General features: G+C 50.2%; 2 protein-coding genes across 2 annotated transcripts in view; one reads left to right on the forward strand and one right to left on the reverse strand.

The window, feature by feature from the left end:
* CUNH19orf71 (chromosome unknown C19orf71 homolog) overlaps window positions 1-6725 on the forward strand; it is an 11516-nt gene extending 4791 nt beyond the window's left edge. Inside the window, exons 2-4 of the mRNA XM_044453460.1 lie at window positions 1205-1434; window positions 4996-5121; window positions 6186-6725. Of these exons, the coding sequence (XP_044309395.1) occupies window positions 1205-1434; window positions 4996-5121; window positions 6186-6328 (499 nt within the window). The 3' untranslated portion in view covers window positions 6329-6725. The remainder of the gene's footprint in view (window positions 1-1204; window positions 1435-4995; window positions 5122-6185) is intronic.
* A 2441-nt stretch (window positions 6726-9166) lies between these two features.
* Window positions 9167-18596, reverse strand: part of LOC123035399 (GRAM domain-containing protein 2B-like) — a 16060-nt gene continuing 6630 nt past the window's right edge. Inside the window, exons 6-12 of the mRNA XM_044453535.1 lie at window positions 17986-18084; window positions 15961-16032; window positions 15796-15864; window positions 13402-13465; window positions 10750-10812; window positions 10224-10308; window positions 9167-9805 (exon numbers count right to left, since the gene is read on the reverse strand). Coding sequence (XP_044309470.1) covers window positions 9694-9805; window positions 10224-10308; window positions 10750-10812; window positions 13402-13465; window positions 15796-15864; window positions 15961-16032; window positions 17986-18084 — 564 coding nt within the window. The 3' untranslated portion in view covers window positions 9167-9693. The remainder of the gene's footprint in view (window positions 9806-10223; window positions 10309-10749; window positions 10813-13401; window positions 13466-15795; window positions 15865-15960; window positions 16033-17985; window positions 18085-18596) is intronic.

Consider the following 18596-nt stretch of genomic DNA (forward strand, 5'->3'; position numbering starts at 1 on the left):
CCTGGTGCCGAAAAACAAATAACGACGGCGCCAGGCGGACCTTTTTATTTATGCAGCATTTTAAATGTTAATATTATTGAATTTTATTCGGCCAGGGCGGCTTATTTTATTTTACTGTATATATTTTAATTGTCATTGTTTTAATGTATTTTGTATTCGATGTTGTAAGCCGCCCCGAGGCCTTGGCAAGGGGCGGCATAGAAATGTTTTAATAAATAAATAAATAAATAAAACAAAAAACAAATTGCCACACCTTCAGCCCATGCTTTTCCTGCTTGGTTCTGATGGCTCTTAAGGTTAATAATGTTTAATCTTTTTTTCATTAACCAATAAAGAGGAGCAAGCAGGCCATAGATCAGTGGTGGCGAACCTGTGGCACGTGGGCCGCAGCGGCACGCAGAGCCCTCTGTTGGCACGCGAGCCACGTCGCCCCAGCATCGCCCCAGCAGCCGAGCATCGGGTAACAGCGCACACAGGGGCCGTGCGCATGCTCGGACAGGAGTAGCACCACCAGGCGATGATGTCACGAGCTGCGTCTCGCATGGCCTGTCAGTGCGCTGCCAAAGAGAGAGAGAGAGAGAGAGAGATTTGCTTGGACTGGCTGTGAGTTCTAATACATGTTTTTATTAGCACAAGATTTTAGCTTTGAGTTTTCTTATGAAAAATTGAAATGTAATATCTAAGATTTAGCAGAGAGATGCTCTAATGAAGAGAGTGAGATCCTTTTAATGCTGTGCTGTCCCCCTGGCATATTTGAATTTGCAGCATCATATTTAGTGGTTTTTTCTAAACTAAAACCTCAGTATTCAGGTTTTATTGCGGTGTTGGCACTTTGCGATAAATAAGTGGCTTTTGGGTTGCAGTTTGGGCACCTGGACTCTGAAAGGTTCGGCATCACTGCCACAGATCAAATCAAGCCAGAACTTTTTGCAGAAGCAAAAAGAACAAAACTGAGGTGGTTTAGGGCACATCACAAGAAGGCAAAACTCTCTGAAGAAGATGTTCGTGCTGATGAAAGTCAAATGCAGAAGAAGAAATTTAGAAGAGCTGAGCAGGGCTTTTGGGGGAAAGAACATTTTGGGGAATTTTATTCATAGGGTCCCCAGAAATGGGTTGGCCGCTCATCACAGTGTCTCGTTTGTGTGGCTTCTCCTCACTGTGGCATATGATTCTCCTCCTCCTCCTCTCCCCCCACCCCTGGCAGTGATGAGTACCTGAGACTGCGGGGGCCACTAAATGCCCCCATCATAAAGGAGGCAGTTCGATGGAAGTTCACCCCCATGGGGTGGGACGCCATGCCCCAGATCTGGTACACGGGGCTGACCAACAGCCACAATCGCGACACCTGGTACACCCTCACCAATGGCATTGGCCGGGAGGCGTACCATCGCTGGCAGAAGTCCCATGCCGAACGGGAGAGGACTCTACCACCTGGTAAGGCTTTCTGGGACACCTCTGAGCTTTTTTGCCACTCTGGGCACCTGCAAAACCCTTCCTCTGTCTAGACACCATGTCCTGGTTCGTGTCTCCTGCCAAGACAAGCCCATTAATAGGTGCAAGATTTCTTCAATGTCTGGGACTGGAACAGAAACTGTGGCTGAAAATCCAGCAGACAGGGCTAAGGCTGGGTTTTGATTCATTATGTGAGAACTATTTCACATGAACTAAGCCTGGGAGCATGATTCCTTAGAGCAGAAATGCACCAGTTTGACATACGTAATATTTATGGGTCAGATATATTATTATTATTATTATTATTATTATTATTATTATTATTATTATTAATTTCTATGCCGCCCCTTGCCGAAGCCTCGGGACGGCTTACAACACAATAAAATACATTGAAATACAATAGAACATAATAAATTACCATTAAATACAAAAATACAAAAAATACACTGAGTTACGAACATACTAATATAAAATTAAAATTATCAGTATAAAATAAGTAAATAAATAATATAGGAGGAGAAAAGAGAAGGAAGAAGAAGTTGCCCTGGCCAGATCATATATTTTAACAATTAAAATGATGTTTAAATAAAAAGGTCTTTACCTGGCGCCGAAAAACCAGTAACGACGGTGCCAGGCGGACCTCTTTGGGGAGTGAATTCCATAGGTTGGGCGCCACCGCAGAGAAAGCCCTCCTCCGGGTACTTACTCTCCTAATTTCTTTCATGGAGGGTTCCCGGAGAAGGGACTCTCCCGCAAATCTCAAAGGGCGGTCGGGCATATACAGACGTAAGCGCTCGTTCAGGTAGCCAGGACCCAAGCCGTTTAGGGCTTTATAGGTCATAATCAACACCTTGAATTGGGCCCGGGCTTCAATGGGAAGCCAGTGAAGCTGACGGAGGACTGGAGTCATGTGAGCATAACGCCCCGTCCCCTTCAGCAGCCTGGCAGTTCTATTTTGCACCAATTGAAGTGTTCAGACCGTCTTCAGGGGAAGCCCCACGTAAAGCACGTTACAGAAGTCTAGATGGGAAGTCACCAGCACGTGTGTCACCGTCACCAGGCAGTTGTACTCCAGGTAGGGGCGCAGCTGATTAATCAGCCGAAGCTGAAGGAAGGCGCTCCTCGCCAACGCTGTCACCTGAGCTTCCAAGGAAAGCTCCAGGTCGAGGAGTACTCCTAAGCTGCGGACCTTGTCCCTAAGAGGGAGTGTTGCACCATTCAGGACCAGGTCAAATCCACCCTCTCCAAAGCCCGATCCGCCAACCAACAGGACCTCCGTCTTGTCTGGACTGAGCTTCAGTTTATTGGCCCTCATCCAGCCCATTACCTCGGCCAGGCACCGGTTCAGTACAGCCACTGCCTCACCTGGATTGGTGGAGAATGAGAGGTAGAGCTGGGTATCATCAGCGTATTGATGATTCCACAGCCCACACCTCCTGATGACATCTCCCAGCGGTTTCATATAGATGTTAAATAGCAGAGGGGATAGAATGGAGCCCTGTGGTAGTCCATGGCATAGCTGCCATGGCGCAGAGACATGGTCCCCCAGCACTACCTTCTGGAATCGACCGTTGAGATAGGAACGGAACCACTGCAAAGCAGTGCCTCCAACCCCCAATCCCACTAGCCTATCCAGAAGGACACCATGGTCGATGGTATCGAAAGCCGCTGAGAGGTCCAGGAGAACCAACAGGGATGCACTCCCCCTGTCCTTCTCCCTGCACAGGTCATCGTACAGGGCGACCAAGGCAGATTCAGTACTGTACCCGGGTCTGAAGCCAGACTGAAAAGGATCCAGATAATCAGTTTCATCCAAGAGTGCTTGGAGTTGTCCCACCACCACTCGCTCCAACACCTTGCCCAGAAACGGGATGTTGGCCACAGGTCTATAGTTAGTGGCCATCTCTGGATCCAGTGACGCTTTCTTCAGGACCGGTCGTATTACCACCTCCTTTAAAGGGGCAGGCACTCGACCCTCCCTCAGAGAAGCGTTAACCACTTCTAAGATCCAGGTCCCAATCCCGTGCTTGGAGTTATTTATTAACCAAGACGGGCAAGGATCCAATAGGCAAGTAGTGGGATGTACTCGTCCAAGCACCTTGTCCACATCATCGGGCCGCAATAACTGAAATTTATCCAGTAATTCTGGACCATATGGCAGCATTGGCGTCTCGCCAGAGACCTCTGATTCATTAGTGGAGTCCAGCTCGTGACGAATCTGAGCGATTTTCTCCCTGAAATGCCTGGCAAAGTCGTCACAGCTGGCCCTTGAGGGTGGCATCGGATCTTCCTTTAGGACCCGGGCGAACCAGCCCTTGTACCACTCGAAAAAGCTCCGCCGGACGGCATTGTGAGGAGGCAATGGAAACGGAAAAGAATTTCTTTTTCGCCGCCCTCACCGCCACAGCATAGGCCCGATAATGGGCTCTCAAGTGTGTTCGGTCAGATTCATCCCGTGATCTCCTCCACCTACGCTCTAGCCGTCTCCCAACCTGCTTCATCGCCCGCAATTCAGGTGTATACCAAGGGGAAGAGCGGACTCTGCCCGGTGGGAGAGGACGCTTAGGAGCGATCGTGTCCACAGCCCTGGTCATCTCTCCGTTCCACAGTTCGACCAGAGCCTCGACAGGAGCACCAGTCTTGTCAGCGGGAAACTCCCCCAGGGCCTTCAGGAATCCATCCGGATCCATCCGGCTCCAGGGGCGGACCAACACAATCGGATCTGCACCCTTACAGAGGGAGAGGCCGCTCTCGAGCACAAACCTCACCAGGAAGTGATCTGACCATGACAGGGGAGTCAAACATAAATTCCTCACCCTCAGACCACCCTCTTCCTGCCCCGTCGAGAAAACCAGGTCCAGAGTGTGTCCACGTTCATGGGTCGGGCCGGAGACATGTTGAGACAGCCCCATGGCCGTCATGGAGGCCATGAAGTCCTGAGCCGCCCCGGTTAGACCAGACTCAGCATGGAGATTGAAGTTCCCCAGGACCAACATCCTGGGGGTCCTCAGCACCAGGTCTGAGACGGTCTCCGTCAGCTCTGATAGGGAGACTGTTGGGCAGAAGGGTGCACGGTACACCAACAGAATCCCCAATCTGTCTCAGTCGCCCAACACCAAGTAGAGACACTCCAGCCCTGGCCTCGAGGGGACCGGAAGTCCTGTGAGGGAGATGGAGGCTCGGTAAACCAAAGCGACCCCCCCCCTCCAGGCGTGAATGGTGCTGGACCAGATACCCTGGCGGGCACATTTGAGAGAGGGCTACACCCCCCCCCCCCCGCCCAGGTCTCCGTTATGCAAGCCAGGTCGGCCCCCTCCTCCACAATCAAGTCACGGATGAGGGAAGATTTATTATTGATCGACCTGGCATTAAGCAACAGCACCGTCAGGCCCGAGGGGCGGTTGACAAGGCTACCTGGCGCCCTCTGGTTGGGACAGAGGAAATACTCATGAGGTTGAAAGTCTCACCTCTGTTTCTGAGTTGGCATGCAGGTGTGTTGTTGACTTACCTGTTTGGCCTCTGCTCTGTCTCGTCTTTCCTCAGCTTATGCCCAGCATCTGCGAGAGAGCAGCTGGTACGATCCCATCATTCCTGCCCAGTACCTGGAACCCAGCACACGGTGGGGAGCATTTCGTTGGAAAGACACACCTGTCCTGGGCAAAGAATACGGTAAGGAGAAAGGTGCTGCAGGGAGAAAAGGAGATGGCTGGGACTTTTGGAGCTGCATCCCAGAAGAGAAGAGATCAGCTCTGGATAAAACAGGATGGATTTGTTTGATTGTTTGTTTGTTTATCAATTTATATCCTGCCTTTTTCCTACAAAGGGCTCAAGGCAGCTTACATCATTCTCCTCCTCCATCTTATCCCCACGCTGAGAGTATGACTGGCCCAGAGTCACCCAGTTGGCTCCAGTTGGCAGGGACTCGAATCCAGGTCACCTGAGGCCCAGTCCCAGCTCTTAACCACGACACCACACTGGCTCTCCAGTGTAACTTTCCTAGTCAAAGGCAGTCGACCTGTATATCCCAGCTGCTGCAGGCAGTGTCAAAATACTAGTGTGGCCGATATTCCCTACATGGATGTTTCCTGCAGCCCCCAGGTCTAGAAACAGGCTGCAAAGTTGGTGGATGGCTTTCAGTCCCGCAGGGCTTTTCCACCTAGCAAAGGCACCTTTGCTGAAATGACATTGCATTTCCATTCTGCCTTTTTCCTGCTCACAACAACCCTGTGAGGTAGGTTGGGCTGAGGGGGAGTGGCTGGCCCAAAGGCATCCGGGGAGCTTCAGTGGGGACTTGGATCTCCCCAGTTCCCAGTCCAGTGCTCTTCCCACTACACCACACTGCCTCTCAGGGTAAACACAGGTTAAATGTGGTTACACCACCAGCTCATCCTGGGAAGTAGCCAAAGGTGGAGTGTGGAAGCTCTCACCCACTGAAGAGCATCAATTTTACCAGGCCTCACTGGATGTACTCTTTGGAGGTGGATGGGGAACAATTCCTGATTCCTATAAGCTTTTTTGGAAGGAAGGAAACACTTTGGATGACTATAAAACAGGCACCTTCCTTAGGGATTTACGAATCTGCTTTGAATTATCTTCTGTGAGCGACTCTCCGCTCGGTCTGAGGGGGTCTGAACTCCCCTTCACATCATCAGCTGCCTGATCCTTTTACTGGGTTAGGAAAGTACAGCTTGGACCCGGGACCTTGGCTGAACTTTCTCCTTTTCCCTCTCTAGTTGTCAACCGCAACCGCTGTGCCAAGGACCTCCCGGGGAAACCAGGGTATGTCCCTCACCTGTCTACGAATACACCTGACTTCACGAGAAAAGACTTCCGCACCTGGAGAAGGTTCAGCCGACAGCCCTCGACCAAGCAGTAAAAAGTTTTTCTCACCGCTCGCATGATGTGGATCCCTCTTTGTGTGCCAGCGGTGGGAAGAGCTGGCCCTGTGGCTTGGACATTGCCGTGTCCTAGCTTGCTTTGTATTCCAGCAGAGATGCTGGGATTTCTCCAAGTGCTGCTTTACTCAGTACAAGACTTACGGGTGGAAGTCGGTGTCGCCCAGTGGGAAACCAAGGGCTCAAACCAATTCCTGGGGGAACAAGTCTTCAACGCTCTGGGGGAGTCTGATGGCTGAGGGAAATTTTACACCTGTACCATGTCAAGCCAGCACATCTCAGCATAAGATCACGCACAAACTAGAATAAGAACGCAGAAGTTCAACTTCCACTGTATTATTATTATTTATTGTGTTACATTTAAATCCTGCCTTTTGATCGCTTGGGAAGAACCCGTGCTGACTTTCACAGCTCCGTTTCATCCTCATAACAACCCTGTGAAGTAGGCCAGGCTGCGTCCACCTGACTGGCTCAAAGTCACCAGTGAGCTCTGTGGTTGAGTGGGGGGACTAGAACCCGGATCTTCTGGCTCCCCAGTGCATGACTTTTCAAAGAAACATAGAAACAGAGCAAGTCAGAAGGGGCCTTCTGGGCCATTTAGTCTGACCCCGGCTCCAGCCGGCTCCGCTCATGACATGCCCACCACGTGCATGTCCAGCCTGTCCTTGATCACCCGCACCGAGGGGGCCTCAACCCCCTCCCTGGAAGCCCATTCCACACCCTGGGGGTCCTAACCATCAGGAAGGACTTGCCTAAGAGCCCCTGAGGTATGACAGTCCTCCTTTCCTTGCTTTTCCTTCCTGGGGAAGTTTTGTCTGGCTCTGCTGGACTGAGGACTGCTTATTTGTCTTTCTGCTGGTATTTGCAAAACAAGATAGAAACATGGAAACATAGAAACAGAGCGAGTCAGAAGGGGCCTCCCAAGCCATCTAGTCTGACCCCCCGCACCAGCCGGCTCCGCTCACGACATGCCCACCATGTGCATGTCCAGCTTAGCCTTGAATGCCCTCACCAATGGGGCCTCAACTACCTCACCTGGAAGCCCAGTCCATACCCTGGGAGTCCTAATTGTCAGGACGGACTTCCTGGTATCTACATTGAACCTGGGTTCCCTGAGCTTGGCTCCGTTGGAGCGCGTCCTGCCCTCCTCTGCAGGGGAGAACAGGTCTCTGCCCACCTCCGCGTGACACCCCCTCACATACCTGCATGTCGCCAACAGGTCCCCTCGGAGTCTCCTCTTCTCCAGGCTGAAGAGGCCCAGTTCCCTCAGTCTCGCCTCATACCCCATCCCCTGCAAACCGGCCACCAACCTTGTGGCCCTACGCTGCACTGACTCTAACCTGGCTATATCCTTCCTGTAATGAGGGGCCCAAAACTGAGCACAATACTCCAGTTGTGGGCGCACCAGAGTCGTATAGAGTGGTAGTAACACCTCTCTCGATCGAGAAGCCACACTTCTGGCTGTGCAACCAAGGGTGGCGTTCGCCCTCTTGGCCACCGCATCACACGGCTGGCTCATGTTCAGCCTGCAGTCAACCAGCACCCCGAGGTCCCTTTCACAAGTGCTGCTCTCCAGCCACTTGTCCCCCAGCCTGTACTTGTGACACCCATTCCCATGCCCCAAGTGCAAGACCTTGCACTTATCCACATTGAACGCCACCCTGTTGTCTCCTGCCCAGTTCCATAGTCTGTCCAGACCCTTCTGGATCCGGAGTACCTGCTCCTCAGTTGTGGCCACTGCTCCAGTTTTAGTGTCGTCTGCGAATTTGATCAGCAGACTGTTCGCTCCTACCTCCGTGTCATTTAATCTCCCCACTGCACTGGCTGTGTATTGTTAGCTCTCAGGTTGGGAAGCTTGGTCAGAACAGAAACTCAGTGGAAGCACAGTTTGCAACTGGCAGCCTTCACCTCCGTCTGGGCACACGGACCACGTCCTTCAGCAGCCAGCAGCTGTTTCCTCTGTAGACACAAGCCACCCTCAACCTTTCGATGCTCCAGATGTGCAGCTGTTCTAGGGCACAATTTATGCTGCCGGATACATTTGTGCCAGTGGAAAAAATCTGCTTAAATTTTGTGCAGTTGGGGAAATGAGGTTTCGTCTTTTTACGGCTGTCCATAGCAGGATCCAGGAAAGCACCCATGCAGTGGGGATTGGGTGAGATGCCAGGAATTGGTGAGGTTGCACACAGCACTTCCAACAACGCCCCCAGCGTGTAGTTTACTGGGAATTTAGCAGGCATGCAGGAAAGGCAAGACACCGTTTTAGACAGCAGAGAAAGAAAACTGCTCCTTCATCCTCTAAATGGTTACATTTTTTAAAAAGCACAAAGCATTGTGCTGGTTGTCTCGTGTTTCCTGCTTTTCCCTTTGAAGTCTGGACTTCGTGATGGATTACAGACTCGGGAAGCAGTCCACAAACTCTCATGCGTCGTTGGCTAAGCTCGCATACCTGGCCTTCAGAGCTGCTTGCCTTGGCATGCAAACCTGGGCAGGCAACTGTTTGCACTGGATGACAAACCCCTCAGAACCCACAACCAGCTGTAGGGTACAAGCCATGTTGATTTCTTCTGTGCTCTGTTCTTTGCAGAGCTGGGGAGATGTGGAATGCTTCTCGAGAAATCAGAATGCCCAAGTTTCATTTCCCGATCCCTCCCCATAAGCCACAAGAGCTACCATCCCATAATTTCCTTTTGTAAAAAATACAAAGCAAACTTAAACAGCATAAATAGTTATAAACTATTCACTTGCTCAGTATAGATTGCCAATTTACTATTATCGTTATCCCTTGTTGGATGACAAAGAGGAAGGACAGGTTTTAATAGCATGTTACAAAAATGTGGATAATTTATCTTTATAATTTAATGTAGGTAATTTAAAAATGTGCGTTGAGAAATTCAAGAAGAGAATGTCCAGTTGTCTGATGGTGTCATGTTTATAACATCTGAAATTTTATAACCTGAAATTTGGCATGCCTTTTCAGGAACCTGCAGGGATGTACAATTTGGTGGGGTTTTATTTTTTTAAAGTATTAATGCCTTTTAATTAATTTCAGCATGTCAGGAAGCCGCCTTCACATCTTCAGTCTATAACCAATGTGTAGCTTTGCCATCGATAGAGTCTGAATCCGGTGAGGCTGAAGAGCAGTTGAAGGGGCTGAGTGCTCCTGTGTCCAGGATGGATTGGACAAATTCTGCTCATGCTGGGGAGCACCACGATGGGAGCTGGGCTTGGGGTGCAGGCCGGCACAGGGCCCCCAACACAACAAGCGGTGTCCCCTTGCTCGGATGCTTGGCTGCATCAGACCAAGGCCTGCCTCAGTCCGTGTGTTACTGGGTGGAAACAATTCTCACTGCTGCTGAAGGTCCAGTTCAGGCCATGCCCCCATGGAGATCAGCTCCCTTTCCAACTGGACGATCCGGAAACCGATGTAGCCCGAAGAGAGAAGCAGGATGACGACCCTGAGTGATGGGCAAAGAGGCAGGAAGGATAAGTGAATTAGCACAGAAAAAGGGGGAAAGTCCAGACCTCTGCTCCAACTCAGATATTAATTTGCATCCAGCTTCAACACGATGCTTGTGATAAATATGCCTCTAAGCATGTACAGAGTGCCTTTCTGAGCACATGCAGCCCACTTCTGATTTTCAGTGTGGTTTGTTAATACTAGTAGTACACTGCATGTCAAGTGTGCCTTTCATCCGCAGAATCTGGGGGATTTCCAGAGGATCTGCTGCTCTTCAAATGATCCTGCAGCGGCCCTGAGAAACAGGTAGGCTAGGCTGACAGACGGGCAACCCCAGCAAGTCTTAAACCTGACCACACGGGAGTCCTGGTCCCTCCGTGTGTCTCCCCACCACCCCAGAAAATGCATCCACTCACAAGAAGATGTAAATTAGGATAACTGTGTTGAGAGGGCACAGCAGAACTCCCCGGCTTCTTGAGGATTTTGTGGGCCGCCTCCCACCTGCAAGGAGAAGGGAAAGTGTTTTAGGTGTGCTGACAAATACCAGAAGGAGAAACAGAGAGATTTAGAGTCAGTGAAATTCTCCGCTCTACTGTGTTTAAAAGGCAAGCATGTCAGCGTGGCTGAAGGTGCTGTTGGGCTGGAGCAGCATCCCACAGACGCGAGTGACTGAGCCACAACCAAGAGGCTAAAATCACTCCTGCCTTTTAATCAGAGGATCTGAGAGTTCTGACTTTAGAACTTATAGTAGCAAACACACTACAAGACTCCAGATGAAGGGGAGGCAAGAGGGGAATATGGCTCCCAGCCTCTTCCCAAGCCCATTTCAGCCTCCAAGCTGGCAAGAGGGGCTTGTACGGGGTTAGAGTGGGAACTTCCAAGCACCAGAGGTACAACCACTTTCTACCTATGACCAATGCAAGGCGCCACTTTCCCACCCACCTCTGCTGGCTGCTGTTTCTGGCAGTTCAGCTTTGGATTGCTTCTGAGAACCTCCCGCCTCACCTGTGAAAGAAAGAAACACCCTGGTCAGCAGGGTAGGAAAAGTTGTATTCCCCAAGGTGGTGGTGCTTGTTAGTTGCGAAGTCGCATCTGACACATCGCGACCCCATAGACAACATTCCTCTAGGCCTTCCTGTCCTCCACCATCCCCTGGAGTCCAGCTAATCTCACGCCGACTGCTTCAGTGACCCCATCCAGCCCCCTCATCCTCTGCCACCCCCTTCTCCTTTGCCCTTCCATCGTCCCCAGCATCAGGCTCTTCTCCAGGGAGTCCTTCCTTCTCATTAGGTAGCCAATGTCTTGGAGTTTCATCTTCAGGGTCTGGCCTTCTGAAGAGCAGTCAGGGTTGATCTCCTCTAGGACTGACCGGTTTGATCGCCTTGCGGTCCAAGGGACTCGCAGAGTCTCCTCCAGCACCACAAACCAAAGGCCTCAATTCTTCAGCGCTCAGCCTTCCTTATGGTCCAGCTTTCACAGCCATACATTGCAACTGGGAAGACCATCGCCTTGACTATGCGCACTTTTGTTGGCAGGGTGATGTCTCTGCTTTTCAGTACGCTGTCTAGACTCCTTGCGGTCAGAGCAATACGGCCGTGGGACCAGCTGCCTGGAGAGGAAGGGGCTCTCCCACACTGGAGTCATCTAAAAAGAACCTGGACAGCCATCCGAGTGGGATGGTGTGAACTGGTGTCCTGCAACAGCAGGGGGATGGACTGGATGGCCTTCCTGACCCCTTCCAACTCTTCTATGATTCTACTATTCTATGATTCAGTGTCTGCCCATCTGGATGCTCCCATTTTATTCACAGTTCAGGGGTCCCCAAACTCCCACCTGTTCCTGGCAGGGGTACAGATCAGGGTGCTCCTCAGAGGGAGTTACAGGGTTCCCTAAGTCCAAATGCCCACCTGGAAAGCATCAACACCTGGTCAGGGCCTGACTCTTCCTATGCAGCAAGGTTATTTTTAAAAAGATAGCTGAGTCAGGGCAGTGAGCAGGGCATGTACAGAGTTCTTCAGGATGGTTTTTTCTAAAACATTAAATGTATAGACTGATTTTTACAACAAAATGAGGCTTCCTATGCCAGTGGATTTAGTTGTTGTTGTTAGTCGCGAAGTCGTGTCTGACCCATCGTGACCCCATGGACAACATTCCTCCAGGCCTTCTTGTCCTCCACCATCCCCGGAGTCCAGCTAAGCTCACACCGACTGCTTCAGTGACTCCATCCAGCCACCTCATCCTCTGCCGCTTCCTTCTTCTTTTGCCATCTATTGTTCCCAGCATCAGGGTCTTCTCCAGGGACTCCTTCCTTCTCTTTAGGTGGCCAAAGCATTCCAGCTTCAGTTTCAGGACCTGGCCTTCTAAAGAGCAGTCAGGGTTGATCTCCTCTAGGACTGACCGGTTTGATTGCCTTGCGGTCCAAGGGACTCGCAGGAGTCTCCTCCAGCACCACAGTTCAAAGGCCTCAATTCTTTGGCGCTCAGCCTTCCTTATTGTCCAGCTTTCATAGCCATACATCGCCACTGGGAAAACCATAGCTTGGACTATACGCACTTTTGTTGGCAGGGTGATGCCTCTGCTTTTTAGTATGCTGTCTAGATTTGCCATAGCTCTCCTGCCCAGGAGCAAGCGTCTTTTAATTCCATGGCTGCAGTCCCCATCTGCGGTGATCTGGGGGCCTAGGAAAAGAAAATCTGTCACTACCTCCATTTCTTCCCCATCTATTTCCCAAGAACTGATGGGACCAGATGCCATGATCTTAGTTTTGTTAATGTTGAGTTTCAGGCCAACTTTTGCACTCTCCTCCTTCACCACATCAAAAGGCTCTTTAGTTCCTCTTCACTTTCTGCCATTAGATGGATTTAGTAGCAGACTCCAAGTCCATTGCATTCCTGTAGTCATGGCTTAAAATGCAAACACACACGTGTGAAGAACATGTCTTTGTCATGCAGTTAAGCAAAGAGTTATGTTCCGTTTCTTTGCCATAATGTTTCAGGGATGCCGAAGGTGTTGTGAAGCGTGGGATGGCGGGGAGGAGAGAAAAGAAACAGGTCAGACTGTGCATCTGAAGGAACGCATAGAGCTGTCTCAAAAAGGGACAAGCCAAGCCGTTCAGTCCAGGGTCTCAAATGAGCAATTTGTGACTCAGCTTCCAACCCTGGAGGAGCTGCATTAGCAACACAGGCCTATGCTTAAATTCGGCATTCAGCAGAGGATTGGATGGCAGGACTGCGGTCTTGGCTGGTACTGGGAGCAAACATGGCACATAGATATTCTGGGGACACATGGCGGGGACGCTAGATCCAGCCCAAGCACCGTGGACCTTTTGGGGCCAAGCAAAATCCTTTCTGCCCACCCAGGTTTTTCAACAGCTGGCTGTCCATTTTAAAATCTCTTTTTCCATGTCAGTTTCATTTTTGTGTTGCTTTGGGCTTTCAGTGCACTGCTCTAGCCTGGATTGTTTAAGGCATTCCTTTTTAAAAAATAAGTTTTTGCAAAAAAATATTCAGTAGGACCAAAATGCTCTTGTGCTCTTATAGCAGAGTGTGAATATTGCCCGTGCAGCCAAAATCACACCCCCACCCTGGTTCTCACCCGGCTCCTCCGAAGAAGTGTGCTGCTCTGGTGCAGTGTTATTCGGATCAAACTCCTTTGAGATCTACACATGAGAAAAGGGAAAGACAAGACAGGGATAAGACCAGCTCCAGCTTTCACTGCAATCTTTGGCAAGATGCTTCATGGAGTCCCTCCAGCATCCAGCATCCAGCATGTTCTTTATCTTCCTCATCATCCTACAACTGGGACATCTCCTCCTCTTCTCTGGACCAGAGGGAAGAGCCAGTGAATTTAGGTTGCCTGAAGGAGAGGAGCAGCAGCTGAAATGATCGTGGAGACTAGCTTATGGGAGCATAATATGATGAAAGCCCAGACACGCTGGGCAGGCCATGTTGCAAGGATGCCAGGCCATCGCATCTCCAGACAGCTCTTCTATGGTGAGCTGTCTCAAGGAAAGCGATCGCACGGGGGACAAAAGCAGCGATACAAAGACACGCTGAAAGCCTCTCTCAAGTCCCTGTAATCGACAGCACCTCCTGGGAGACCCTGGCACAAGACCGATCGACATGGCGCACGCCGATCCAGCAAGGCTGCCAAGCTTCTGAAGCCAGGAGGACAACCACAGCACAAGAGAAGCGAGCGCTCCGTGAAGCCAGAGCTGCAAACACTGCAACAGTGGTGCCCACGCGTCTGCCCGACGTGTGGCAGAACACTCCGTGCCCGTATTGGCCGTATCAGCCACCTGCGGACACACCACGGACAACTCACAACCCATTAGATGTCAAGGTCCTCATCGAAAACGATGGACGAACATCATCATCATGAACATATTGGAATCCAGGCCTGATCCACAGCGCTGGTGCGAACGTTCAAAGCCTGAAACGGCTTGGGACAAGGTTATCTGAAGGAACGCCTATTGGCCTGAATTAGGGTGGGGGCCTTGGGGGGAGGGGCTTCCTGGCTAACTAAGGACGAACCCCAGCTAGATGAATTATAGCCGAATTTAATTGTCACCTAGTTAAGTTGAAGCTGATTTAAGCACAGAAGCAATAATTAGGGCATGACTGCATGGGAAGAAAACCAGTGACGTTACGACCAAGATAAGAAGAATTATGGCAGGATGAAAGGAATACAGCCAGGACCTTTGATAAGAAGGATGGGAGCAGTATTATCCAAGGAAGGTATAAAAAGACCTGTGCATTGTTTGTTCAGGGATTACAAATTGAGTTTCCCTGAGTTACTCTGTGCTCCGCTTTGTTCATTGTGAACCTGCAGAAAGCTTACTGAAGACCAAGTCTCATCTCTACATGCTTAAGATGAGCTATTGAGTCTGAGGTCCTCAATTCTTGCAAGCAAACAGGGCAACACGCTTTGTCTCATTTGCATCTACCTGGACCCTGAGCTTCTTTTCAAGGGTCCTTCTCCAGAAGTCCCCTCCAGAGGAAGCAAGAAGGGTGGCTACCAGAAGGGCCTTCTCGGTTGTGGCCCCACAGCTCTGGAATGAGCTCCCCAGAGAGGTGCACCTAACACCTACTCTCTGTACTGAGTGGCACCAGGTGAAAACCTTTGTATTTGCCCAGTATTTTAATAGTTCACTTTTTAACTTTCATTTTTAATATTTCTTTAATCCAGTACCACATTTTATCTATAGCTCTGTGCTGGTTTGGTTGCAGCTGCAGCGGTTTTATTATTGCTTTACGTCTTCCTTGTCTGCTTGTTTTTATCTTTTGTTAACCACCTGGAGAACTTTGGCTACTGGTTGGTAAAAAAAAGGAAAATAATAAATGTATAAGAAAGAGGCCTCTGCTGGAATGTGGACCCTGGTCAAGGGGCCTAATGAATGCAGCTGTTGGCGCCTTGGTTGGGGGCGTGGCTTTCAGCACCAAGTGGAAGTGCTTGGGGCCAGACAAAGCAACACTGCTAACCACACATGGTTCCTACGCTTTGCAGACATTTACCCAACAGAAATCGAGGAGTTTCCACTTCATTGTGATTTCAATCTTCCCCACTCAGTCCTCCCACTCTTGGCACATATCCCATCAGACCTTGCACCAGAAATTCAATCTCAAGGTGCATCACTCTCTAGCCATCTCACTGTCTCTTCCCCATTGGTCTGGACACAGAGGCTGGATGGCTGGAGCGACTCTCGCAGTCGCCACTCTTTCCAAAGGACTCTATGGTAGTTGCATTTTGAGGACTGTGGAAACCATGATTCTGGGTTCACACTACACAACAAGTCCTGATGGTACAGAGAAACCATAGAACAACCCATGTTTTCTTACTGTGGTTCCTAAAGACCAACTTTACCATGATGAACTACTATGACTGGGGTTGGACAATAGGTCAACAGTGGTAATAAATAAATAATAAAGAAGAAACCATCATGGTTTTCCATGTTGTCTGAACCCATCTCTCTCTTACTCGCTCTCTTACCAGGGATATCTTAAGGAGATGGTCTGAGCTGGTGCAAGGCGGGGTTGGACTACTGTTCCGGCTGCCATCCTAGGACAGGGAAAGCAGGAAAGGAAAAATCAGCAGTGAGTGGTGGAGGATTTGGGCAGCCACAGGTCCCTCCAAACAGCCCAGCTGCATCTTTACCTGGAGGTGCTTACACACCGAACGTAGCAGCTGGTAGGTGGTTTCCCGTGACCGCAGCGATCCAAAGAGGAACTGCCGTGGGAGGAAGAGGAAAAATTAAAAACCCCACATGACAACGGTCCATGGCATGCAGCGTAGAATTTCCACCTGAGGAATCAATTCCACTTTCAAGAGACTGGCATGTTCTTGGTTAGAGCTGTTACTCTGGGGGCTTGCGCAGCTGTGATTTGCTTTGCCTGAGGCTCAGAGAGGGAGGGAGAAGAACTGAGAGGAAAAATAAGGGGGCTCGGGGCAGACAGAGGGTGTTTGATGGGTGAGGAGCAGGTAGTGACAAGGGCCTTCTCTGTGCTGGCCACCACATTGTGGAATAGCCTCCCCAGTGCAGCCCAGCAGGTGCCAAACCTGTCCTCTTTTCTGCACTGGTATGCCAGGACTGACTTGGACACTCCAGGTGTTTTATGGGGTGTTGTTCTTCAGTGTGACTGGTTCTGGCTGTTTTAAAACTATTTAATGTTGCTCATTGAAACTCAACTTTAAGAAAACTAAGATCATGGCATCCGGTCCTCTCACTTCCTGGCAAATAGATGGAGAAGAAATGGAGGTAGTGACACATTTTATTTTCCTGGGCTCCAAGATCACTGCACATGGGGACTGCAGCCAAGAAATTAAAAGACGCTTGCTCCTGGGGAGGAAAGCTCTGGCAAATATAGGCAGCATACTAAAAAGCAGAGACATCACCCTGCCGACACAAGTGCGTATAGTCAAGGCTATGGTTTTCCCACTTGCAATGTATGGCTGTGAAAGCTGGACCATAAGGAAGGCTGAGCGCCGAAGGATTGAGGCCTTTGGATTGTGGTGCTGGAGGAGACTCCTGCGAGTCCCTTGGACCGCAAGGCGATCAAACCGGTCAGTCCTAGAGGAGATCAACCCCGAATGCTCTTTAGAAGGCCACATCCTGAAGATGAAGCTCGAATACTTTGGCCTCCTGATGAGCAGGAAGGACTCCCTGGAGAAGAGCCTAATGCTGGGAACAATAGATGGCAAAAGAAGAAGGAAGCGGCAGAGGATGAGGGGGCTGGATGGAGTCACTGGGGCAGTCGGTGTGAGCTTGAGTGGACTCCGGGGGATGGTGGAGGACAGGAGAGCCTGAAGGAGTGTTGTCCATGGGGTCACGATGGGTCGGACGCGACTTCATGACTAGCAACAACAAATGTTGCTCAGTTTTTATCATCTTTTTGTTACTTTCTTGTCTTGTTTTAAGGTTTGCTGCGAACCATCCAGAAAGCTTTGGTTGGGGGTGGTATTGAAATAAACAAACATATACTACATGCCTTGTTAAGCAGAGAAAATCAAATGGGTTGAGTGATCTGGGTTCTAGTCCCCACTCAGCTATGGAGCCAATGGGAAGACTTTGGGCCAGTAACTCTCAGTCCAGCCTACCTCACAGGGCTGTTGTTGTGGGGATAAGACGGAGAGCAGCAGGAGAAGAAGGATGTGAGCTGCTTTGAATTCTTTAGAAAAAAAAGGTGGGATATAACTCTAATAGATGATGATGATGATAACTTCATCATCTTCCTGCTTTTAGTAGCATCTCCTGCATACTTTCCAAACGACAGTGTGGCGTATTGGTTAAGAGTGTGGGACTGGGACGCGGACGATCTGGGGTCGAGTCCCCGCTCAGCCATGGAGTCAACTGGGTGACCCTGGGCCAGTCACAGACTCTCAGCCCAGCCTACCTCACAGGGTTGTTGTTGTGGGGATGAGATGGAGGAGGAGAATGATGTAAGCTGCCTTGAGTCCTTTGTAGGAAAAAGGCAGGATATAAATCAGAAATAAAATAAAAATAAATAGTATTTGTTTCCCTAAAGACTAGAAGGTTCTTTTAAAATTAGAAATGGGTTTTCAAGTTACTAAATAATTCTGAGTTTCCACTGTGCATCTCAGAAAATCTGCATGCGTGCCAACTCGGACACCGACGCAGGTGCGCCCGTATCCTTCCCCACATGCCACAGACCAGCTTCCCACCTTGTCACCCTCGGCTGTCCGGATGCAGATGGCATTGGGTACCAGCAAGGCCGTGTTCGCCTTCTTCAGGACGCTGATGGTGGGCACTGGAATGGTGACCTAATCCGGGGAAATGGGACAAAGTCAGAGATGCGTCACAGCTTCTCGTTCCACCATGAAAACGCATCGCCACCTGAATTCCAACTGGCTTAGGGGGTAACGGGATGAACCCTTGTGCCCAAGTCTGGACTCACCCCTGACTCATGTCAGGGTGTTGTGGGGGGCAGAAAACCATGGCACTCAGCACCAGTTTGAAGCAGAAAAGCCTCCAGCCCCAGAGAATTGCACCCACCCCACAACTCAGCTTAAAGACTTCTCTGGGACCTCTGGTCCAGATTCTGAGGCTCACCTGCTCTTGGAATTCTACATGGTCTCCCTGCACCCCATGGATCAGCTCCCCCATAACTTAAGCCCACTCGAACCAGGTCTTGGGGCTCAGAGGCCAAAATCCCGCGAGGGCTTCTCGTCTCCACTCGGCCAGTTCTGGATCAGTAGCTTGCTCTCAGCTGAACCTTCCGCGCAGGTTTATTTATTGTTGTAAGTGTATTTATCATATTATATCCCACCTTTTT

Source organism: Varanus komodoensis, unplaced genomic scaffold, assembly GCF_004798865.1.
Source record: "Varanus komodoensis strain SLA01 unplaced genomic scaffold, ASM479886v1 scaffold79, whole genome shotgun sequence".
In the NCBI taxonomy this organism is placed as follows: Eukaryota; Metazoa; Chordata; class Lepidosauria; order Squamata; family Varanidae; genus Varanus; species Varanus komodoensis.